Source organism: Cherax quadricarinatus, chromosome 36 (genome assembly GCF_038502225.1).
Source record: "Cherax quadricarinatus isolate ZL_2023a chromosome 36, ASM3850222v1, whole genome shotgun sequence".
Taxonomy (NCBI): Eukaryota; Metazoa; Arthropoda; class Malacostraca; order Decapoda; family Parastacidae; genus Cherax; species Cherax quadricarinatus.
In genome coordinates, this window is record NC_091327.1 from 26,836,218 (window position 1) to 26,856,309 (window position 20,092).

The 20,092-nt window shown below is 41.8% G+C and overlaps 1 protein-coding gene across 1 annotated transcript in view; it reads right to left on the bottom strand.

The window, feature by feature from the left end:
* LOC128691391 (sodium-dependent phosphate transport protein 2B) overlaps positions 1–19,054 on the bottom strand; it is a 71,866-nt gene extending 52,812 nt beyond the window's left edge. The window contains exon 1 of the mRNA XM_070091593.1: positions 18,894–19,054. Coding sequence (XP_069947694.1) covers positions 18,894–18,935 — 42 coding nt within the window. The 5' untranslated portion in view covers positions 18,936–19,054. The remainder of the gene's footprint in view (positions 1–18,893) is intronic.
* Between the last annotated feature and the right edge of the window lie 1,038 nt (positions 19,055–20,092).

The window sequence follows — 20,092 nt, forward strand, 5'->3', positions numbered from 1 at the left end:
CCCAGGTATCCAGTATTAAGTTAAATCAGGTTTAATATCCAGGTATCCAGTATTAAGACTACATAATCTGAGTACTCAGTTCACTTGACTTGAATACAAACATTAATAAATATTCTTGTATTCTCTTTTATTGTGGTCTTAAATTATCCCTAAGAAATAATAAGTAGCAAACTAAGTAGTGTTATCTTAAAAAAGTGAACATAATTGATTACTAAGTGATAAGGAGGTTTTTCTTATTCCCCTTGTTAACTAAAGTGAGCTTCACAAGTGTCATTCTTTAAGTGGTATTAGCTAAGTGGAGTAAACTGGTTCACACTTGTGTGTCGTCGCCCCCTCCCGTATGACAGTGTGTATGTGTGCGTGTGTATGAGAGCATTGTGTGTGCAAGTGCGTGTGTGTGTGTGTGTGTGTGTGCTTATCAGCCTTGAGCATCAACTCTCTATTTCTTATACGCGCGCACGCACACGTACACACACACACAGACACACACACACACACACACACACACACAGAGGCGGGGGCCAGGAGCTGTAAATCGACCCCTGCAATCACAAACAGGTGAGTGCACATACACACCGTCCTCACAATACGAGTACATGTATGTGCGTATATATGTAAGTGTGAGTGTACGTCAGCCTTGATTACAACTCTCTTTCTCTCTCCGTACAATCTTACGGGTAAGAATAATGTTCACTCGTTGCCTCGGGGTTCACTTACAGATCTTGCCCGTGTTCTTACATTGCTATTTCAAAATGTGCTAAATTCGCATGGTCACTCGATGTAAGGAATGTTGGAGGGTCACTCCAGTGACCAGACAGTGTGGCCTATCCCTGCTCACTCAGACTGTTGGTAAACCCTCGCTGACTTTGCCGGAAGTCTTTGATATGATCAGGTACACTCGTCGACCGCGGAGAGAGAGAGAGAGAGAGAAAGAGAGAGAGAGAGAGAGAGAGAGAGAGAGAGAGAGAGAGAGAGAGAGAGAGACTATCTACAATGGTCACACAGGACGGAAATGAAAGTAAAAAGTCTTGATTGTACTGATTTGGTGGGGTGAAATATGACTGAGAGAGAAAGAGAGAGAGAGAGAGAGAGAGAGAGAGAGAGAGAGAGAGAGAGAGAGAGAGAGAGAGAGAGAGAGAGAGAGAGAGAGAGAGAGAAAATATTTACAGACTGGGAATATTAATGTGTAACAAAAGCCCTACTCGCAATTAAGAGGAACCAGAGATGTAAAATTGGTGGTAAAACAGTGACAGAACATACTGACGAAATGTAAATTCTGTCAGTATATTTCAGGACGTGGAAGAAAGGAATATGTAACTGAAATATTAAAATACACTTACACATACATACTGACAAGTTCAACTTCTCACTTTTCTACACCATTTACATCTGTCATACAAACTGTATGTAAATAATGTAAATACAGCTTGTAAATACTGTAAAACTAGTGTGGAACACGGGAGCCCTGGAGGGCTCCTGCTGCTGTGAGGTGTCGGGAGAATACAGGATCGGGCGTTGTCTGATATTCGCCGACTCACCCGTCAAAATACTTGTATTAACCAGTGATGATGATTAATAATGATGACAACGACGATGACGACGGTAAAAATAATAATAACCAAGTGAAAATACAGTTAGGTCAGGGTGTGGGGGGGGGGGTGTTCAGGGAAAAGGCAGATAGCAGAGAACTCGGAAGTCCACACCGAGGCTATCAGCTGAGAAGTTTCTACTCTAGATAGATTAAGGACTATGGTGTCTAGGTGTATGAGTCCAGGACAAAATAACAGAAGTTATGATAAACATTATAATATACGTACGTAGCAGACGTGTCATGGGTAATGTTAGAGTTGTCAATGTTCTCTTTTGTCAGAGACAAAAGTGGAATGAAGGCCAGACAACAATAGTATACACACTCTGAAAGCTAATCTCTCTCTCTCTCTCTCTCTCTCTCTCTCTCTCTCTCTCTCTCTCTCTCTCTCTCTCAGCCCTGAACCTGCCAATCTCGCCAGTTTACCTGACACCTGTTCCCTTACGGTGGTCTCTTGATCCATGGAGTTGGAGCTACCCCAATCCCGTTGCTCGGATCAGGCACTGCATGACCCTTCTGGGTTGAGCACTTACCTTGAATAATGGAGTAATAATCTGTTAAAGGTAAGTGTGTATGACAGAGGCGACACATTGATGAGGCACCTCTGATCAGCTGATGTACATTTACATGCATATATATATGTATGTTGTGTCGTACATATACTATATATACGTACACACGGCACGTACGGGTGTTCGACCTCTTGTATATATAATATGATGTCGTGTACATGCAAAGGTTTAGCTGTACATACAAGATGTACAACAGACTGTGATGTACATACAGCAGGTCATACCATACATACCAGGGTGAGACCATATATACTGCAGGCTATAACGTGCATGAAACAGGTCGTGACATGCATACAACAGCTCATACCATACATATAACAGGTCAGAATACACCTATAACAGTTCGCAATGTACATACAGCAGTTCATGACGTGCATACACCAGGCGTCAACAGACTACCGGATACTGGCACCTGGAGGCGTGGTAATGAGGTAGGGGAGAAATGGGAGCCTCATACAATATGTCATGTGACAACGGGTGTTAACAGAGAAACGGATGTTGACATCGAGGGGTGCGGTTGGTGCTAACAAGATGACACAACACAAGGGGTGATGATGCAACACCCTCAATGAAATACAAGGATACAATACTCTGATAGACCCTGTCAGATGCAGGGGCGCCATGAGCACAATTAGAGAACACTACGTCAACATCAGTGTTCCAAGATTATTCAACCTGCTACCAGCAGATATGATAAACATTGCTGGAACAATTGCTTAAAGTTTTGAGGAGAGAGAGAGAGAGAGAGAGAGAGACTGAGAGAGAGAGAGATCTGATCAATACCTCCGCCAAGTGTCAGATCAACCAGGCTGTGATGGCTATATGGGCCAGCAGTCTGCGAACGGCAACAGACTGGTTGGACAAGCAGTCACCAGAAGAGCTTGGCCTCAGGCCGGGCTGCGACGGTAGAAAACCTTTCGAAACCAGTCACATGTGTATCACGGGTTTCAGGTAAGCAATGGTATACTATATCGTCCACTTGATGAGCAAGACACATGTGCGACACCGGGTATCTTTATTGACGAAACATTTCGCCTGCCCTGTAGGCTTCATCAGAATTGTAATTCATCCCTTTATGCGACTTATTAAACCCACACCACATGCGAAACGTTTCTTGAATACAGGTATCTAATGTTGGACTTGTCGTACTCATGAACGTAACTTAATTACGTACCGGTATGTCGAGACATTTGCTGAAATCCTCATGTGAAAATGAGTGTTTGGTTTATGAGGCGCGTCAAAGCTGACTTCACTTATAAGTCCAAGATTGTTAACTGACCTAATGCGATATAGTGTTCAGTAAATATTACGACTAAATTTGCAACATAACGCAACGCTTTGTAACGCTAAGTAAACATTGGACTCCCAACTCTGTAACGCTAAGCAAACAGCGAGCTTGCTGTGACGCTGTAAATGTGACGCAAGTTGCAAATAATAGCGCTGGTGTGACGTTTTGACGCTTAACACACTCTTGCTTCACTCTTCACTAAACAAACAGCAGCCTTGGTTCATTCTGGGTGGCGAGGAAAAAACAGAAAAAGTCAATGTAAAGGTCAAACGAAATGAATCACAAAATTCAACACACCTCATTTGCTATTACGATGAGACAAAGCCAGAGCAAATGTGTTTGTGGGGTGGGGTTGGGGGAGATGTGTAGGGGAAGGGGAAAGTGTGGGTGTTTATCTCAAAAAGCTCCCCCACTCACTCTCTCTCTCTCTCTCACACACACACACAAACACAACTTCACTGTGACAATGAGGATATCGTGAAGAATAGTAAGCTTCTGTTCTCCACCGTGTAGCTGTCATACAGAAGAGGGTAGCAACACTCTACTGATACATCCACTTTTTGTTTCAGTCTCCCTCCCCCCCTCACACATTACTCACGCTTGGAGAGGAAGTAGTGAGTTGTGGAAGCAAATTTCCTACACCAATTCACATATTTACATGACTCAAGGCGTGGGGTTAGCGACTAACATTTAAGTGGTGGTGCCCAGAATTTATTGCATTTGTGGGATTTTGTGTTGTGATTATAACTGGTCAAATTTTGCTAAACAGACTGCCCCAGTGAACGTAAAATAGCGTGTCGACACCATTGAGTTTTCAGCGCCAATAGATTTCTCTCTCTTTTATATTATTTGTAACTCTTGCCCATCAGAACGGGGATCTGACTGGTAACAAACCTTCTTCAGCTTATTTTTATGTGTCATTCTAAGTGTTTAGTAAAAATACAAACGAGTGCCGACAACTTGTGAGAAATGGACATGAATACATTCACCTTGGACAGTTTTATCGAAGACGTTTCAGTTCTTGGACACGGCATTAGAAACAAAGTTACAGCGCATTAGTCACAAACGGCACATTAGAAACAGGCACGAACAGATTAAAAAAAAAACAGACGCAAGGGTGGGCAAGTAACGCGTGGATTGCAAGAAGGGCTCCAACACTGCCCCACATCGTGAACCTCCATTAATTAACCTTTAGCTAAGTTTGAGTTTTGTCATGTCTGACCCTCAGGGATACAGCCGTATCTCCGACAAAAAATAACCCATAGTAAAATGAGACAATAAAATGGATGAGATCTGGGAAACATCTTGAAAACACCCAGAGGGGTCGAACGGTGGTTAATGGTACTTTATAACGACAATTACATGTATTTTATTCTGTTTGTGTCTGTTTTTAATGCGTCGTTTGTGTCTAATGTGCTGTAAGTTTGTGTCGAATGCGGTGTAAGTTTCCATTAAATACGGTCCAAGTTGTTTTCCGGGGTGTAAGTATATCTTCATCAGCTTGTAAAAACCCAGCGGTTTACGAATATTCATCTAGGTGAGGAAAATGCACTTTTACCTTTCTCATTTACATTTGTCTCAGTCTCGGAGGTGTGCTGTAACCCCTCCCGTTACACACTAATACAGGCGCTCCTGTACTCCAGTAGGCAGTGAACTTTCCACTCTTACTTTCCTATCCAACTGTGTTTCTCTCTTTTTCCAGGCCCAAAATACGTACCCCCCACTGGTCCATATCCATTCCCACCTAGGAGTTGTGATCACCCAGACCTGATGCATCGCCCACCCATTCCCTCATAAATTTGATTTTCTTTCCAACTGATAGATATTTATTTCCTCACTGCCTTTACTATTCCTTTCCTCCCTGTCTTCACTATTCTTTTCAACGCCTTATATATGCATTCTACTGTCTTCTCTCACCAAGTGCTCTAGGTCGCTCTTCTCTCTCTCCCTTCCATCTCCTCTTCACTCATTCTTCTTCATTACTCTCCCCTTATCTCATCCCTCACCTCCACTCCCACCTCCCCATCATCTCCTATAAGCGATCCTGCTGATATTCTCATATATTCCACTGTAACTGTTGGTTAGGTTATCCTGTGAGTCGGTAATTCCCAAGTAACAGTAACGCCAGCTCTGCTGGAGCTAAACTTTTGAAATTTCTGTAATTGACGAACCTTTAAAATGGAATACTTGATGATATCTTCATCGACACTATTGAAGTCAGCCAGCTTAGATTGACACTACTGAAGTCTCCCTGCCCAGGCTGACAATACTGAAGTCGGCCAGCTTAGGCTAATACTGCTGAAATCGGTCAGGCTAGGCTGATACTACTGAAGTCTTCCAACCTAAGCAGACACTGCTGAAGTCTACCAGCCCAGGCTGACAGATTCCATCACTTGATGTAAAAAAAATCCATCTTGTGTGATTGGTATATATATCGACGGTGTATATGTCACTTGTATTATATACCAACAAATATACATACTACATGATTTATGGTATTTTATTGAGAATGTTTAGCTCACCAAGGACTTTATCAGTTCTCCAACTGATAAAGTCCTTGGTGAATGAAGCGGTTTCCAGGTGCCGTAAACCACATATTGTGTCTTGTTAAGATATTGTGTCTTGTTAAGATATTGTGTCTTGTTAAGATATTGTGTCTTGTTAAGATATTGTGTCTTGTTAAGATATTGTGTCTTGTTAAGATATTGTGTCTTGTTAAGATATTGTGTCTTGTTAAGATATTGTGTGTTGTTAAGATATTGTGTCTTGTTAAGATATTGTATCTTGTTAAGATATTGTGTCTTGTTAAGATATTGTATCTTGTTAAGATATTGTGTCTTGTTAAGATATTGTGTCTTGTTAAGATATTGTGTGTTGTTAAGATATTGTATCTTGTTAAGATATTGTGTCTTGTTAAGATATTGTGTCTTGTTAAGATATTGTGTGTTGTTAAGATATTGTATCTTGTTAAGATATTGTGTCTTGTTAAGATATTGTGTCTTGTTAAGATATTGTGTCTTGTTAAGATATTGTGTCTTGTTAAGATATTGTGTCTTGTTAAGATATTGTGTATTGTTAAGATATTGTGTCTTGTTAAGATATTGTGTCTTGTTAAGATATTGTGTCTTGTTAAGATATTGTGTCTTGTTAAGATATTGTGTCTTGTTAAGATATTGTATCTTGTTAAGATATTGTGTCTTGTTAAGATATTGTATCTTGTTAAGATATTGTATCTTGTTAAGATATTGTGTCTTGTTAAGATATTGTATCTTGTTAAGATATTGTGTCTTGTTAAGATATTGTATCTTGTTAAGATATTGTATCTTGTTAAGATATTGTGTCTTGTTAAGATATGTGTGATGGAACATGACAGGGAAGCATATCTTGTTTTTCTTCTCACTGTGTAACTATCATGTAGAATAAGCTGCAGCAGCACACTGCTGATGTATCTATTTTATTTAATTGAAAAATAATATAGTCCCTGGTTCTCTCCCTTCCCCCTCTCTCTCTCTCTATTATCCTCTCCTATCTTTCTGCTCTCTCCCTCTCCACTTCTATACCCCGTCTTCCCTCCCTGTTCTCCACCCTTGTCAATGTCCCTGATACTTCCTTCCTGGGCAAATAGGACCTTGAATTTTTTTCTGTGCATGGAGAGTGCTGTCGTTCTTCTAGATAGGTGCTGTCGTCTACTGGGTAGGAGCTGTTCTCCTGGGCAGGTGGTATCCTGAGTAGGTGATGTTGTCGTGGGCAGGTAATGTCGTTGTGGGCAGGTTGTGTCGTCGTGAGAAAGTGGCGCCGTTGTGGGCAGGTGGTGTCGTTGTGGGCAGGTGGCGTCGTTGTGGGCAGGTGGTGTCGTTGCGGGCAGGTGGCGTCGTCGTGAGCAGGTAGTGATGTGGTGGCCGCCTGGTGACCAGACACAAGGGTGTGCTGGCCAGTACAAAAACTGGCCCTGGGAAAGATGAGTCGTGCCTGGAATTGTATCCTCCTCATCTTCCTCTTGCTGTTCCTACTTCTCTACCTCCTCTCCCTTCTCCTTCTCCTCCTCTTCATGCTCTGACAGCAGCAGAAACCTTAGTGTCAGTATTTTGTTGAGAGGGAAGTGTTCAACCAGTAAGGGTCAAACGAAGTAGCATTAGCAACTGTGAGAGTCGGAGCACAAGACCGACCTTGACCCTGAGGTTATGGCCTTGAGGGGGGAGATGGAATACGAGGGTGACTTCCCCACTCCCAGGCAATGTTCCAGCATCCCCCCCACCATTCAAAATCGCAAGTTTTACCTATTCGGTTCCACACACACACAAAACACACACATTGTATATATACATGTATATACACACACACACATATATATATATATATATATATATATATATATATATATATATATATATATATATATATATTAAATTTTCAAATAGAAGCACTTTCTAATACCCCTTTAAACTCATTCTATTAATCTGCCAAGGTTTCGCTTCTCCCAGAACCATTATCAAGACTTTAATCCTCATAATTCTTAAAGGTCACACCTGTAACCCTTCCTCTTTTCTTCCTTTGTTAATCATATAATATTACTGCCGTGTCTTCATTAGCGTTGCTTCTCTCTCTGACACTCCTAATTCAACTGTATTTACTCCCTCTTCTCCCCCACTCAAATTCGCTCCAGGACGGACCGAAACGTCGTCTCAAGATTTACTAGCTCTAATTTGTGGGTGATTTGTGAATTGTACTGCCGCGGTATTGTGGTATTGTGGGTTGTCTCCTCCCTGCATTTAGTCATAGAATTTCCAGGCTACAATTCTCTCGGTTACTTTCTCCTGTTGTTACTCTCAGTACCCTTCCCCTTCCCCTTCCTCGGATCAAATCTGATTACCTCTCATTTCCCAGGCGCTGTGTGACCCTTACGGGTTCAGCGCTTCCGCGTGAATATAATGAGGATAATCTTGATAGAAGGGCGAGATGTAGACTGGATGCGGGTAGGATGCGGCCAGATTACCGACAGGATGCCGATAGGATGCGGCCAGGTTACCGACAGGATTCCGTTAATGACATGTAAGCTGAACAAGCTTTAATGGTAACAAGTATTTTTTTTTGCGTAAAGCTGTTGCAAGTCAGCAATTTAAAAACAAATGAAGCCTGTAAATCAGCTTTTAAATTAAGCTTGCGAATCAAACTTGTATATCAAGTTTGTAAATCAAGCTTATTGAATAACCTGGTAAATCAAACTTGAAGCTCGTTAAAGTTGTTAATAAAGCTTGGAAAATTAAATTAACCTTGTAAATTAAGCTTGTAAATCAAGCTTGTAAATCAAGCGTAACCTTATGTGTCAGGGCTCTATATTACATTAAAGTGTCTAATTTCACTCTAAGTCTTCGCTCTGTGTGTAGAGCTTCATTGAGTTTTAAGAAGACTTGATAAAGCTTGACACCAATAAACCCCTGGTTGTCTTTCAGACGGAGCTGGACAGATACCAAAAGTCGGTGCCGGATCAGCCGGGCTGTGGTTCGTACGTTGGACTACGTGCGGCCAGCAGTAACAGCTTCGCTGATCAGGCCCTAATCCACCGGGAGGCCTGGTCGTGCACCAGGGCCGCGGGGGCGTTGATCCGCGGAATGCCCTCCAGGTAGACTCCAGGTAGACTCCAGGTAGACTCTAGGTAGACTCCAGGTAGAGTGAAAAGCGTAGCCGATAAAGCTCCAAGCCGAGCGAAATGTATGGCTGATATGGCTGTGCAGAGAGCAAAATGTGTGAATGATAAAGCTCTACATAGAGCGAAGCGTTGTGATAAAAACGTCGATCGGCTAGTAAGTCGTTTTACTCCAGTAATCTCGTAAATAAGGGAATTAAATCCCTTACCACTATCTGTCTGTCTCTCTCTCTCTCTCTGTTTCATCACTGCTTATCTCCCGGATGTCGCTATCTGTTCTTGTGCATTTCTCGTGCTGTCTCTATTGTCTATCTTTACTCGCCTTTTCTGTGATCAGTTTTTATTATCTCTTGTCAGTATCCACCGTTTTTTTTTTACCCTTTTCCCACGTGGCGTTATTACCTGTTATTCGACTTTAATTTACCCAGCCTTAATCCCTCTTCTCCATTATCAAGAAGGCTGGCCTTCCTACAGGTTAAAACAAGAAGGATGATTTTCATACAGGTTAAAACAAGGAGGATGACCTTCCTACAGGTTAAAACAAGAAGGATGACTCCATACAGATTACGACAAGAAAGCTGACCTTCCTACAGGTTACAACAAGAAGGCTGACCTTCCTACAGGTTTAAACAAGAAGGCTGACCTTCCTACAGGTTAAAAAAAGAAGGCTGATCTTCCTACAGGTTAAAAAAAGAAGGCTGACCTTCCTACAGGTTAAACAAGAAGGCTGACCTTCCTACAGGTTAAACCAAGAAGGCTGACCTTTTTACACGTTAAACCAAGAAGGATGACCTTTCTACAGGTTAAACAAGAAGGCTGACCTTCCTACAGGTTAAACAAGAAGGCTGACCTTTCTACAGGTTAAACAAGAAGGCTGACCTTTCTACAGGTTAAACCAAGAAGGCTGACCTTTCTACAGGTTAAACAAGAAAGCTGACCTTTCTACAGGTTAAACCAAGGCTGACCTTTCTACAGGTTAAACAAGAAAGCTGACCTTTCTACAGGTTAAACAAGAAGGCTGACCTTTCTACAGGTTAAGCAAGAAGGCTGACCTTCCTACAGGTTAAACAAGAAGGCTGACCTTTCTACAGGCTAAACAAGAAGGCTGACCTTCCTACAGGTTAAACAAGAAGGCTGATCTTCCTACAGGCTAAACAAGAAGGTTGACCTTCCTACAGGTTAAACAAGAAGGCTGACCTTCCTACATGTTAAACAAGAAGGCTGACCTTCCTACAGGTTAAACAAGGAGGCTGACCTTCCTACAGGTTTAACAAGAAGGCTGACCTTCCTACAGGTTAAACAAGAAGGCTGACCTTTCTACAGGTTAAACAAGGAGGCTGACCTTCCTACAGGTTAAACAAGAAGGCTGACCTTCCTACAGGTTAAACAAGAAGGCTGACCTTTCTACAGGTTAAACAAGAAGGCTGACCTTTCTACAGGTTAAACCAAGAAGGCTGACCTTTCTACAGGTTAAACAAGAAAGCTGACCTTTCTACAGGTTAAACAAGAAGGCTGATCTTTCTACAGGTTAAACAAGAAGGCTGACCTTTCTACAGGCTAAACAAGAAGGCTGACCTTCCTACAGGTTAAACAAGAAGGCTGACCTTCCTACAGGCTAAACAAGAAGGTTTACCTTCCTACAGGTTAAACCAAGAACGCTGACCTTCCTACAGGCTAAACAAGAAGGCTGACCTTCCTACAGGTTAAACAAGAAGGCTGACCTTCCTACAGGTTAAACAAGAAGGCTGACCTTCCTACAGGTTAAACAAGGAGGCTGACCTTCCTACAGGTTTAACAAGAAGGCTGACCTTCCTACAGGTTAAACAAGAAGGCTGACCTTTCTACAGGTTAAACAAGGAGGCTGACCTTCCTACAGGTTAAACAAGGAGGCTGACCTTCCTACAGGTTAAACAAGAAGGCTGACCTTCCTACAGGTTAAACAAGAAGGCTGACCTTTCTACAGATTAAACAAGAAGGCTGACCTTTCTACAGGTTAAACCAAGAAGGCTGACCTTTCTACAGGTTAAACAAGAAAGCTGACCTTTCTACAGGTTAAACAAGAAGGCTGACCTTTCTACAGGTTAAACAAGAAGGCTGACCTTTCTACAGGTTAAGCAAAAAGGCTGACCTTTCTACAGGTTAAGCAAGAAGGCTGACCTTCCTACAGGTTAAACAAGAAGGCTGACCTTCCTACAGGCTAAACAAGAAGGCTGACCTTCCTACAGGTTAAACAAGAAGGCTGACCTTCCTACAGGCTAAACAAGAAGGCTGACCTTCCTACAGGTTAAACAAGAAGGCTGACCTTCCTACAGGCTAAACAAGAAGGCTGACCTTCCTACAGGTTAAACAAGGAAGCTGACCTTCCTACAGGTTAAACAAGAAGGCTGACCTTCCTACAGGTTAAACAAGAAGGCTGACCTTCCTGCAGGTTAAACAAGGAGGCTGACCTTCCTACAGGTTAAACAAGAAGGCTGATCTTCCTACAGGTTAAACAAGAAGGCTGACCTTCCTACAGGTTAAACAAGAGGGCTGACCTTCCTACAGGTTAAACAAGAAGGCTGACCTTCCTACAGGTTAAACAAGAAGGCTGACCTTCCTACAGGTTAAACAAGAAGGCTGACCTTCTTACAGGTTAAACAAGGAGGCTGGCCTTCCCACAGGTTAAACAAGAAGGCTGAGCTTCCCACTTACCTTTTATATCCTACCTCTCCCCCCCCTCCCCCCCTTTTCCAATATTTCCATCCTTACCCATCCTTCTTCCTTACCCATCTTACCAAAGCTCTGGTCATCAGAAGCGAAAAACATGTTAAAACAAGAAGGCTGAGCTTCCCACATGTTAAAACAAGAAGGCTGACCTTCCTACAGGTTAAACAAGAAGGCTGACCTTCCCACAGGTTAAAACAAGACGGCTGACCTTCCCACAGGTTTAACAAGAAAGCTGACCTTCCTACAGGTTAAACAAGGAGGCTGACCTTCCCACAGGTTAAACAAGAAGACTGACCTTCCCACAGGTTAAAACAAGACGGCTGACCTTCCCACAGGTTTAACAAGAAAGCTGACCTTCCTACAGGTTAAACAATACGGCTGACCTTCCCACAGGTTTAACAAGAAAGCTGACCTTCCTACAGGTTAAACAAGAAGGCTGACCTTCCTACAAGGTATTAAGATGCTAAGATGCTTATTCTTATTTTACTAACATTATTTTAACATTTATTATTATTACGAATTATTTATGCGAATTGCTTAACTTGCTCCTATGTACCGTATAAATTATACTTATATTCCCTCTGGTGTTCAGCGGAGGAAGAACAGCTTCCAGAGTTGCATGTTCTTAGAGTCTGCAGTAGTGAACGACAACACTTCACCTGTTGGATTATCGTGAAAAACCTTGTGGATGAGTGTATGCGTTCGCTGCGCGTGCGTTCGTGCGTGCGTGCGTGCGTGCGCGTGTGTGAGTGTGACGAGTCAACGGAATGCATTTTACAGTGTCAGGGAGGAAAGGAGGATGCAGCATTCTCCTGGGATTTTCCTCTAGTAATGACCTACCTTTCGCTTTTCTTAGCCTTCCCTTACCCCACAATCACCCCCTCACCCCCCTTTACCCCGCCCTAACCAGTTTCCTCCTAACCTCGCCTTACATTACACATCCCTGCCGCTCCTCACCGTGCTACTCCACCCCACCTGCACCTCACCCAGTCACTCCTCATCCTGTCAGGCACCTCATAGATTTCAGGGATTTGAAGTGCTGTTGGAGTGTGAGAAAAGTTGTTAAGAGACTCAGAGACACCAGTTAACGTCTAAATATATTTGAGTTCTGGAAATGGGAAGCAGAGTGCCTGCACTCTGAAGAATGGGCGGGGATATTGCGGATTAGTGAGGATGTTACGGATGATTAGGGAAGTTCGTACGGCTGGAGATGTTTCTGATAGATGGGTCACCGAATCGTGATGTCCTAATAATTCTTGCAAGGAAGGTAGGGAGCGAGTGACAGTGAACGTGTTGTTTCTTATTTCGGTCACTCTGCTGTGGTGGTAAACCGGAGGATGTTGATGGAAGATTTATGAGTTCGTGATGAAGTTGTAAGTCTGAGATACGGAGACAGGAAAACCTGGGGGAGATAGTGGGGGCAACGGGTGGGGGATGGGGAAGCGAGGGACGTGGAGTAGGTGTTGGTAGGGGACGGGGGGGGAGGGGAAACTTTTTCCAAGGTTAGAACCTCATGTCAGTAAATAATGATTATCTTGTTAAACATTAATGCATGTACTTAGATTTATTATGTTATTCAGATGTTCCTTCCCTTAACTGTTCTGTTGCTGCCGCTTTGTGACGATGGAGATATCGCCATATAAACAATCCATTTCTCATGTTGAAGATTGAGACACTTATGCAGCATATGGGAATCTTTATTCAGGAAACGTTTCGCCACACAGTGGCTTCATCAGTCCAATACAAAGAGGAAGGCGCAAGGAGAGGAGGAGTATGAGGTAATCAGTCCCTCAACCTGGAGTCGATGTGTTCAATCCATCAATCTTGTAGAATATTCTACAGTCCATCAATCTTGTAGAATATTCTACAAGATTGATGGACTGAACACATCGACTCCAGGTTGAGGGACTGATTACCTCATTCTCCTCCTCTCCTTACGCCTTCCTCTTTGTATTGGACTGATGAAGCCACTGTGTGGCGAAACGTTTCCTGAATAAAGATTTCCATATGCTGCATAAGTGTCTCAATCTTCAACTTGTCGGTTTTTCAAACCATTCATCACACACATTTCTCATGTGTATGGAATAAACCATCCTGAGAGATGGTAATTCCCAAGTAACAGTAACTCCAGCTCTGGTGATACGAAGCCTTTGAAGCTGCCGTACCTACTAAACCCTTAGAGGAATGATAAATTAGACACATGTGCAACACTTAGGTATCTTTAATGAGGAAACGTTGTATGGACTGATGAAGTCACTGTGTGGCGAAACGTTTGCTCATTAAAGATACCCAAGAGTTGCACATTTGTCTAATTTATCAACTTGTCGGTTCTCTGAACTATTCATCTACATTCCTTAGAGGAATACTTGACGATATCCCCATAGCCCTAACCTATCCCTACTGTAGTCTACCAGCTTAGACTGACAGAATTCAACACTATGTATGGTTAATGGTTATAATCATAACCATTAACGAGGTGGACCGGTAAGCCAGCGGAAGGCCTCGGTTAGGCGACCTAAAGCTCCAGTGGCGGGTCATCATATGACTAAGACCCGCATCAGGAAACACTTGTCTTGTTTCCTGACAAGGACCCCAATGGAAATAAGTCACTTTGTCTGACTTCTTCGGGTTATTCTAGGTAATCTACACATGTGTTGCTATGTATGATAATTTATGTAACTATTTATGTGTACCTAAACCCGAATAAACCTGTTAACCTTACCTTTGTTGCACACACTGTGATGAAAGATAACAGGCAAACAGCTAGCTCACTACTACTACAACTACTAGTATACTACTACAGCAACAACAACTACTACTACAACTACAACAACTACTACAGCTACTACTACTACAACTACTACAACAACTACTACTGCTACTACTACTATTACTATTACTAACCCCAATGGAAATAAGTCACTCTGTCTGACTTTTTTGGGTTATCCCAGGTTCTCTACACATATGCTGCTATGTATGATAATTCTATGTAACTGTATTTGTGTATACCTGAATAAACTTACTTACTTACTACTACACATTATTGTGGTGATACGTGAACACAGTTTCTTTAGTATATTATGCTTCAAAGAAAACGAAGAGCGACGTGTGAAGCTTAATGAAGGTTAACTAAAATAAAAACTTGAAGCACTCGTGATTCATTGTCTCCGTTTTTTGTACGTTGCTGATTGTCCTTTCTTACGCATGAGGATGTCCTCATCATCAATTCCTCCACGTACAACTAACTTCAGCCCTGGTCCAATGAAATTTGAGAATATCCCTGATATTTTACCGAACCCTCCCATCTCAGGATGACAGATTTCATTACCGTTGTTGAGAATCCATTCAGTGTCATGGAGTCTGAGAGAAACATAGGTAAACAGAGGTTGTTCAGTGGTATAGCGATCAGCTTACAATCAAAGGGATTTTGGCTTGAATCGTGGGCAAAGCGAAGCAGAGGCAAATCTCACACCTGCGGAATCCTGTCTGCCACTCGAGGCTAGGCTCATCCGAGGTGTGACAGATGAGCTAAACAAGCCTTACTAGTAATGACTGTGTGTGTGTGTGTGTGTGTGTGTTTATGTGAGAGAGGGCCAGTCATGAGATGGTGACCTTGGGTGATGCCGCCCTTCCCGGGCCTGTCTGTGAGCTCTTCCACACTCTCCTTACATATTCATACATTCCTTAGCTTAAAGATATATATTTTTTAATTTATGTTAATGTAAAAATTAATAATTTTGTACCAAAATTACCTTAGAAAGCTTAACTAACTTATTATAACAAGTGCAATTTAATTTAATCTAATCCAACTAAATACATTTTAGATAAGTTTACAAAAATTTAATAATAAGCAAAAACAATGAAACAATTCTTTTTTTCGATAGGTTCAGAATGATTTTTGCGACATTATTGCATACACAAATTTTCGGTTGCCTTATTCAGCAAAATGAGCGTTACTATTTTAAGCCAAAATCGCATGTTTTACCTATTTCGCCACGATATATATATATATATATATATATATATATATATATATATATATATATATATATATATATATATATATATATATATATATATATATATATATATATATATACAATAAGATCACAGTAAACAGGTGATTTCAGAATATGCTAAACAACCACTGTGAAAGAATAGAGAAATTCCAAGCGCTTTCGTGACTACTCACATTATCAAGGAACAATGAAACTACTGCATCACAGGAAGGCATATATATATATATATATATATATATATATATATATATATATATATATATATATATATATATATATATATATTAAAACGCGTGATTGTAAATGTGGCATTTTTACGTACATACATACATAAATACATACATGCATACATACATAGGTACACATATTTAGTAGCACCAGAACAACATTGTAAAACTTCGTAAAAGTTTACTTCAGGTTGCAGTATTGACACATGACGAGCAAAACATTAAGTCAAATTGTCATTATGATAGTTTTTAACACGGAAATGCGGCCCAAAGAATAAAACACATTCATCATCACTTGTTCACGCTCCACTTTCTGTAACCCATTCTGTAATTCGAATTGTTTGTTGCACTTTTATTGGCATTTTCTTGCATGTTTCCAACACATTCTTCGCAAAATATTTATATATAACATTTATATAACTTGCACGATGCCCCGTGTAGCTCTCGCTATACACGTGGTTCGATCCCAGGCAAGGGTGGAAACATTGAGCGTGTTTCCTTGCACCTGTTGTGCTGTTCACCTAACAAGCAAGTAGGTATATGGGTGCAAGTTGACTGGTGTGGGTCGCATCCTGGAGGACAAGACTGAGGACTCCAGTGGAAATAAGACCTTCGATAGGAATTATAGGTGGGCGTCAAGCCACAGTGATCAGCTGAGTGTGTTGGTTGGTGTCACTGTAATATTGCTTGCGTGTGCTGTTTCCCCTTCCCCCAACACAAACACACACACAACACGTCAAGAAATTAGAGAAATGCAAAGGTTTGCAACAAGACTAGTCCCGGAGGTAAGGGGTATGTCCTACGAGGAGAGGTTAAGGGAAATCGACATGGCGACAATGGAGGACAGGAGATTTAAGGAAGGGGAACATGATGACGACATACGAAATACTGAGAGGAATTGACGAGGTGGATAGTGACGGAATGTTTCAGAGATGGACCACAACAACACGGGGGTCACAGCTGGAAGCTGATGAGTCACAGTGATGTAAGGAAGTTTTTCCTTCAGCCATAGAGTTGTCAGGAAGTGGAATAATCTGGAGAGTGATGTAGTGGAGGCAGGATCCATTCATAGCTTCAAGAAGAGATACGATAAAGCTCATAGAACAGGGAGAGAATGGACCTAGTGGCGACCAGTGAAGAGATGGGGGCCAAGATTTTAAGCAAATTTAATTTTTCCCCACTAAAATTCAGATATAATTATTTAAAAAACATTTATTTTGAGTAAAATTGTCTAATGTTATAGATTCTAAAGATTTTTTTTTCATGTTCGTTTACAAAATCAGTGAAATGTTTTAAACATGATCAATTCTCGTCAAAATTAGCTTCATCGATTATAGTCAAGTGTTCTTGTTCACTTCCTTGAACTATAACAAAGTCAGATTATAGAGCCAGACTTGTAAAGTTAATCTTCTTGCATTAACGTCATTAAAGATCAAACCATCATTCTAAAGAAGGTCAAATCACGGTGTTCTGGGGAGTAAAACAGTGTTCTTCAGAGGTCACATCATCATGTTCAGCTGGTCATAAAAATTGAACAGTTAAAAATGGGGTTATTTAAAAGGGGGGGGGGCATTAAAAAATATTGAAAGAGGCCTTAAAAGACCTTTTTAAAAAGGGGACTTACAAAAAAGTTCAGTTGAAAAGGGACTTTAAAAAAAGGAAAAAGTACGATTTCTTAGAGGCCGTTTTCGTCTTTCGTTTTTGGAAGGTTTAGTTATTATGGGAAGGTGATAAACCCTCAGGGGTCAACCAGCGACTGATGGGTAATGGGAAGTCTTCAGATTTGACTCATCATCATGGTCCGTACGCCAAATCGCAATGGCAAAGAATGGAAACTGGTGATGAGTTGCAGGGGGATACTACCGGCAACGTGGCGAGAGACAAACTGGCCATGAGTCGCAGGGGATACTACCAGCATCGTGGCGAGAGACAGAAACTGGCCATGAGTCGCAGGGGATACTACCAGCATCGTGGCGAGAGACAAACTGGCCATGAGTCGCAGGGGATACTACCAGCATCGTGGCGAGAGATAGAAACTGGTGAAAAGTCGAAAGGGATAAGAGTAGAGGTCAGGGTGTTTCCTACGAGGATATTAGAGAGCAAGAAGGAACCCTTGGGAACATTAAGGAACACCGGAGGAACACTGAGATACATAAACACGAAGGAAGAGTAGGGAACATTAAGGAGCACGAAGGAACACTGGGAAACATTAAGAACACTTGGTACACGAAGGAAAACTTGGGAAAGTTCAGGAACACAAAGAAACACTAATTAATTAAGGAACACTAAGGAACACAAGGACTCAAAAGGGTATACGAAGGAGCACGTGGGAAGATATGTGAACACAGAATAACGCGAACACAAGAGAGCACCAGATAACGGAAAAATAACCACACAAGTGGACACGAAAAGGAACACTAAGCCTTCAGGACCATGTGGTACGTCGCGCTACCCTCCACAACTCCTGCCAGATCCTAACAACCAACCAAGAGGCGCAGTCCTTCCGTCCTTCCGGAGGCTATATTGCACAATCTACTTTCAGTGAGGAGTTACAAATCTTCCTCACTAATTCCCACAGCGTTTCCTTGTAAACTTCGATTTCTTTACTGATATCTTCTCATGCAAACACAATATATATATATATATATATATATATATATATATATATATATATATATATATATATACATATTTATATATATATATATATTTATATATATATATATATTTATATATATATATATATATATATATATATATATATATATATATATATATATATATATATATATATATATATATGTGTGTGTGTGTGTGTGTGTGTTAGGCATACATGTGTCGCGGTGTACCTGGGCGTCGTAGGGAGGAGGGTCTTGATTTAGAGCAACCATGGCGTTGAGACTCACAAGTGTCCACGAGTCGCAACTTCCACTTGTGATTACACAGTCGACGCCTGCGACTACACTATCACCGTTTACAGTGCCTGAGTGGACTCAAGTTGTGGCCTCTCCACCGTATTTATCTCTTGCGTCCTGTGGCTCCTCCCCCAGACACAAGCTCCACCTCTATCTTGTGCCGGAAACTCCTTTAACTCTCACTATGTACCCAGAAGACATGTCCTGATGCATACCCGTGTGGTTTTGTGGTTCTATCGGCATTATATTAAACGGAATGCTCGCATAAATGTGTGATATTTACGTGATTTAGTGCAAATAAAAGAACTATGACGTCATTCCACCTTTAGTGACGTCACGTTTTACCTGAGCGCCAGGCATCCTATCACAACTGACGTGTCATCAAATTGAGGTTATGATTGGTCGGTGTGGGGCTAGCCGTGTTGTATTATACAACGGGGGATATCAGAGTGAAGATAACAGGTGACTACACTTAGGGCCAGGCCACAGCAGGTCGCGGACATGGTCAGCGGGTGCTCCTGCAGCCAGCAACAACACAGCGGACCAGCTGGCCCACGGGACCTGTTTATCGCTACTTTCCGGCTACTCACCGAACAGGAGCGTTACTCCTGCTGGCTCTCCGGATGTTACTCACACTCTTAACATTAACGTATATCCGACATTTTACATAACTTGCAGCTTAATTTTTAAGTGTGAGAAATCGGCGAACGGTGTCAGAGAGTAAGGACTCAAGGACCAACCACACCCCTTGCCTTGTTACACTCCGGAAGCAGCAAATGAACGAGGAAGAGCAAACGCAAGAGCAAACACTCCTAGCTCACGAGTGATCTTCCGTTAACGCGTTTCATAACTCAACCGAGGGAAGAGCAAACACTCCTGGCTCACCTACTGATCCTGACCAGACAACAAGGAAACTCACGAAGACATGAGCAGTTGCCACAAGAGCATTGGTCACTATTACGACTTCCTCTTTGCCTTCAATGAGGGACTAGAACAATAAAGCCTGAAACAAAACAGCCCTTCTGGTGAACGTGCGAGGATGGAAAGTTTCCTAAGGAGAATAATTGTATTTTCAGTAACGTGTAGCTCAAATAAGTGTCAGAAATAATGTGACTGGTTTATAGAGTTGAACT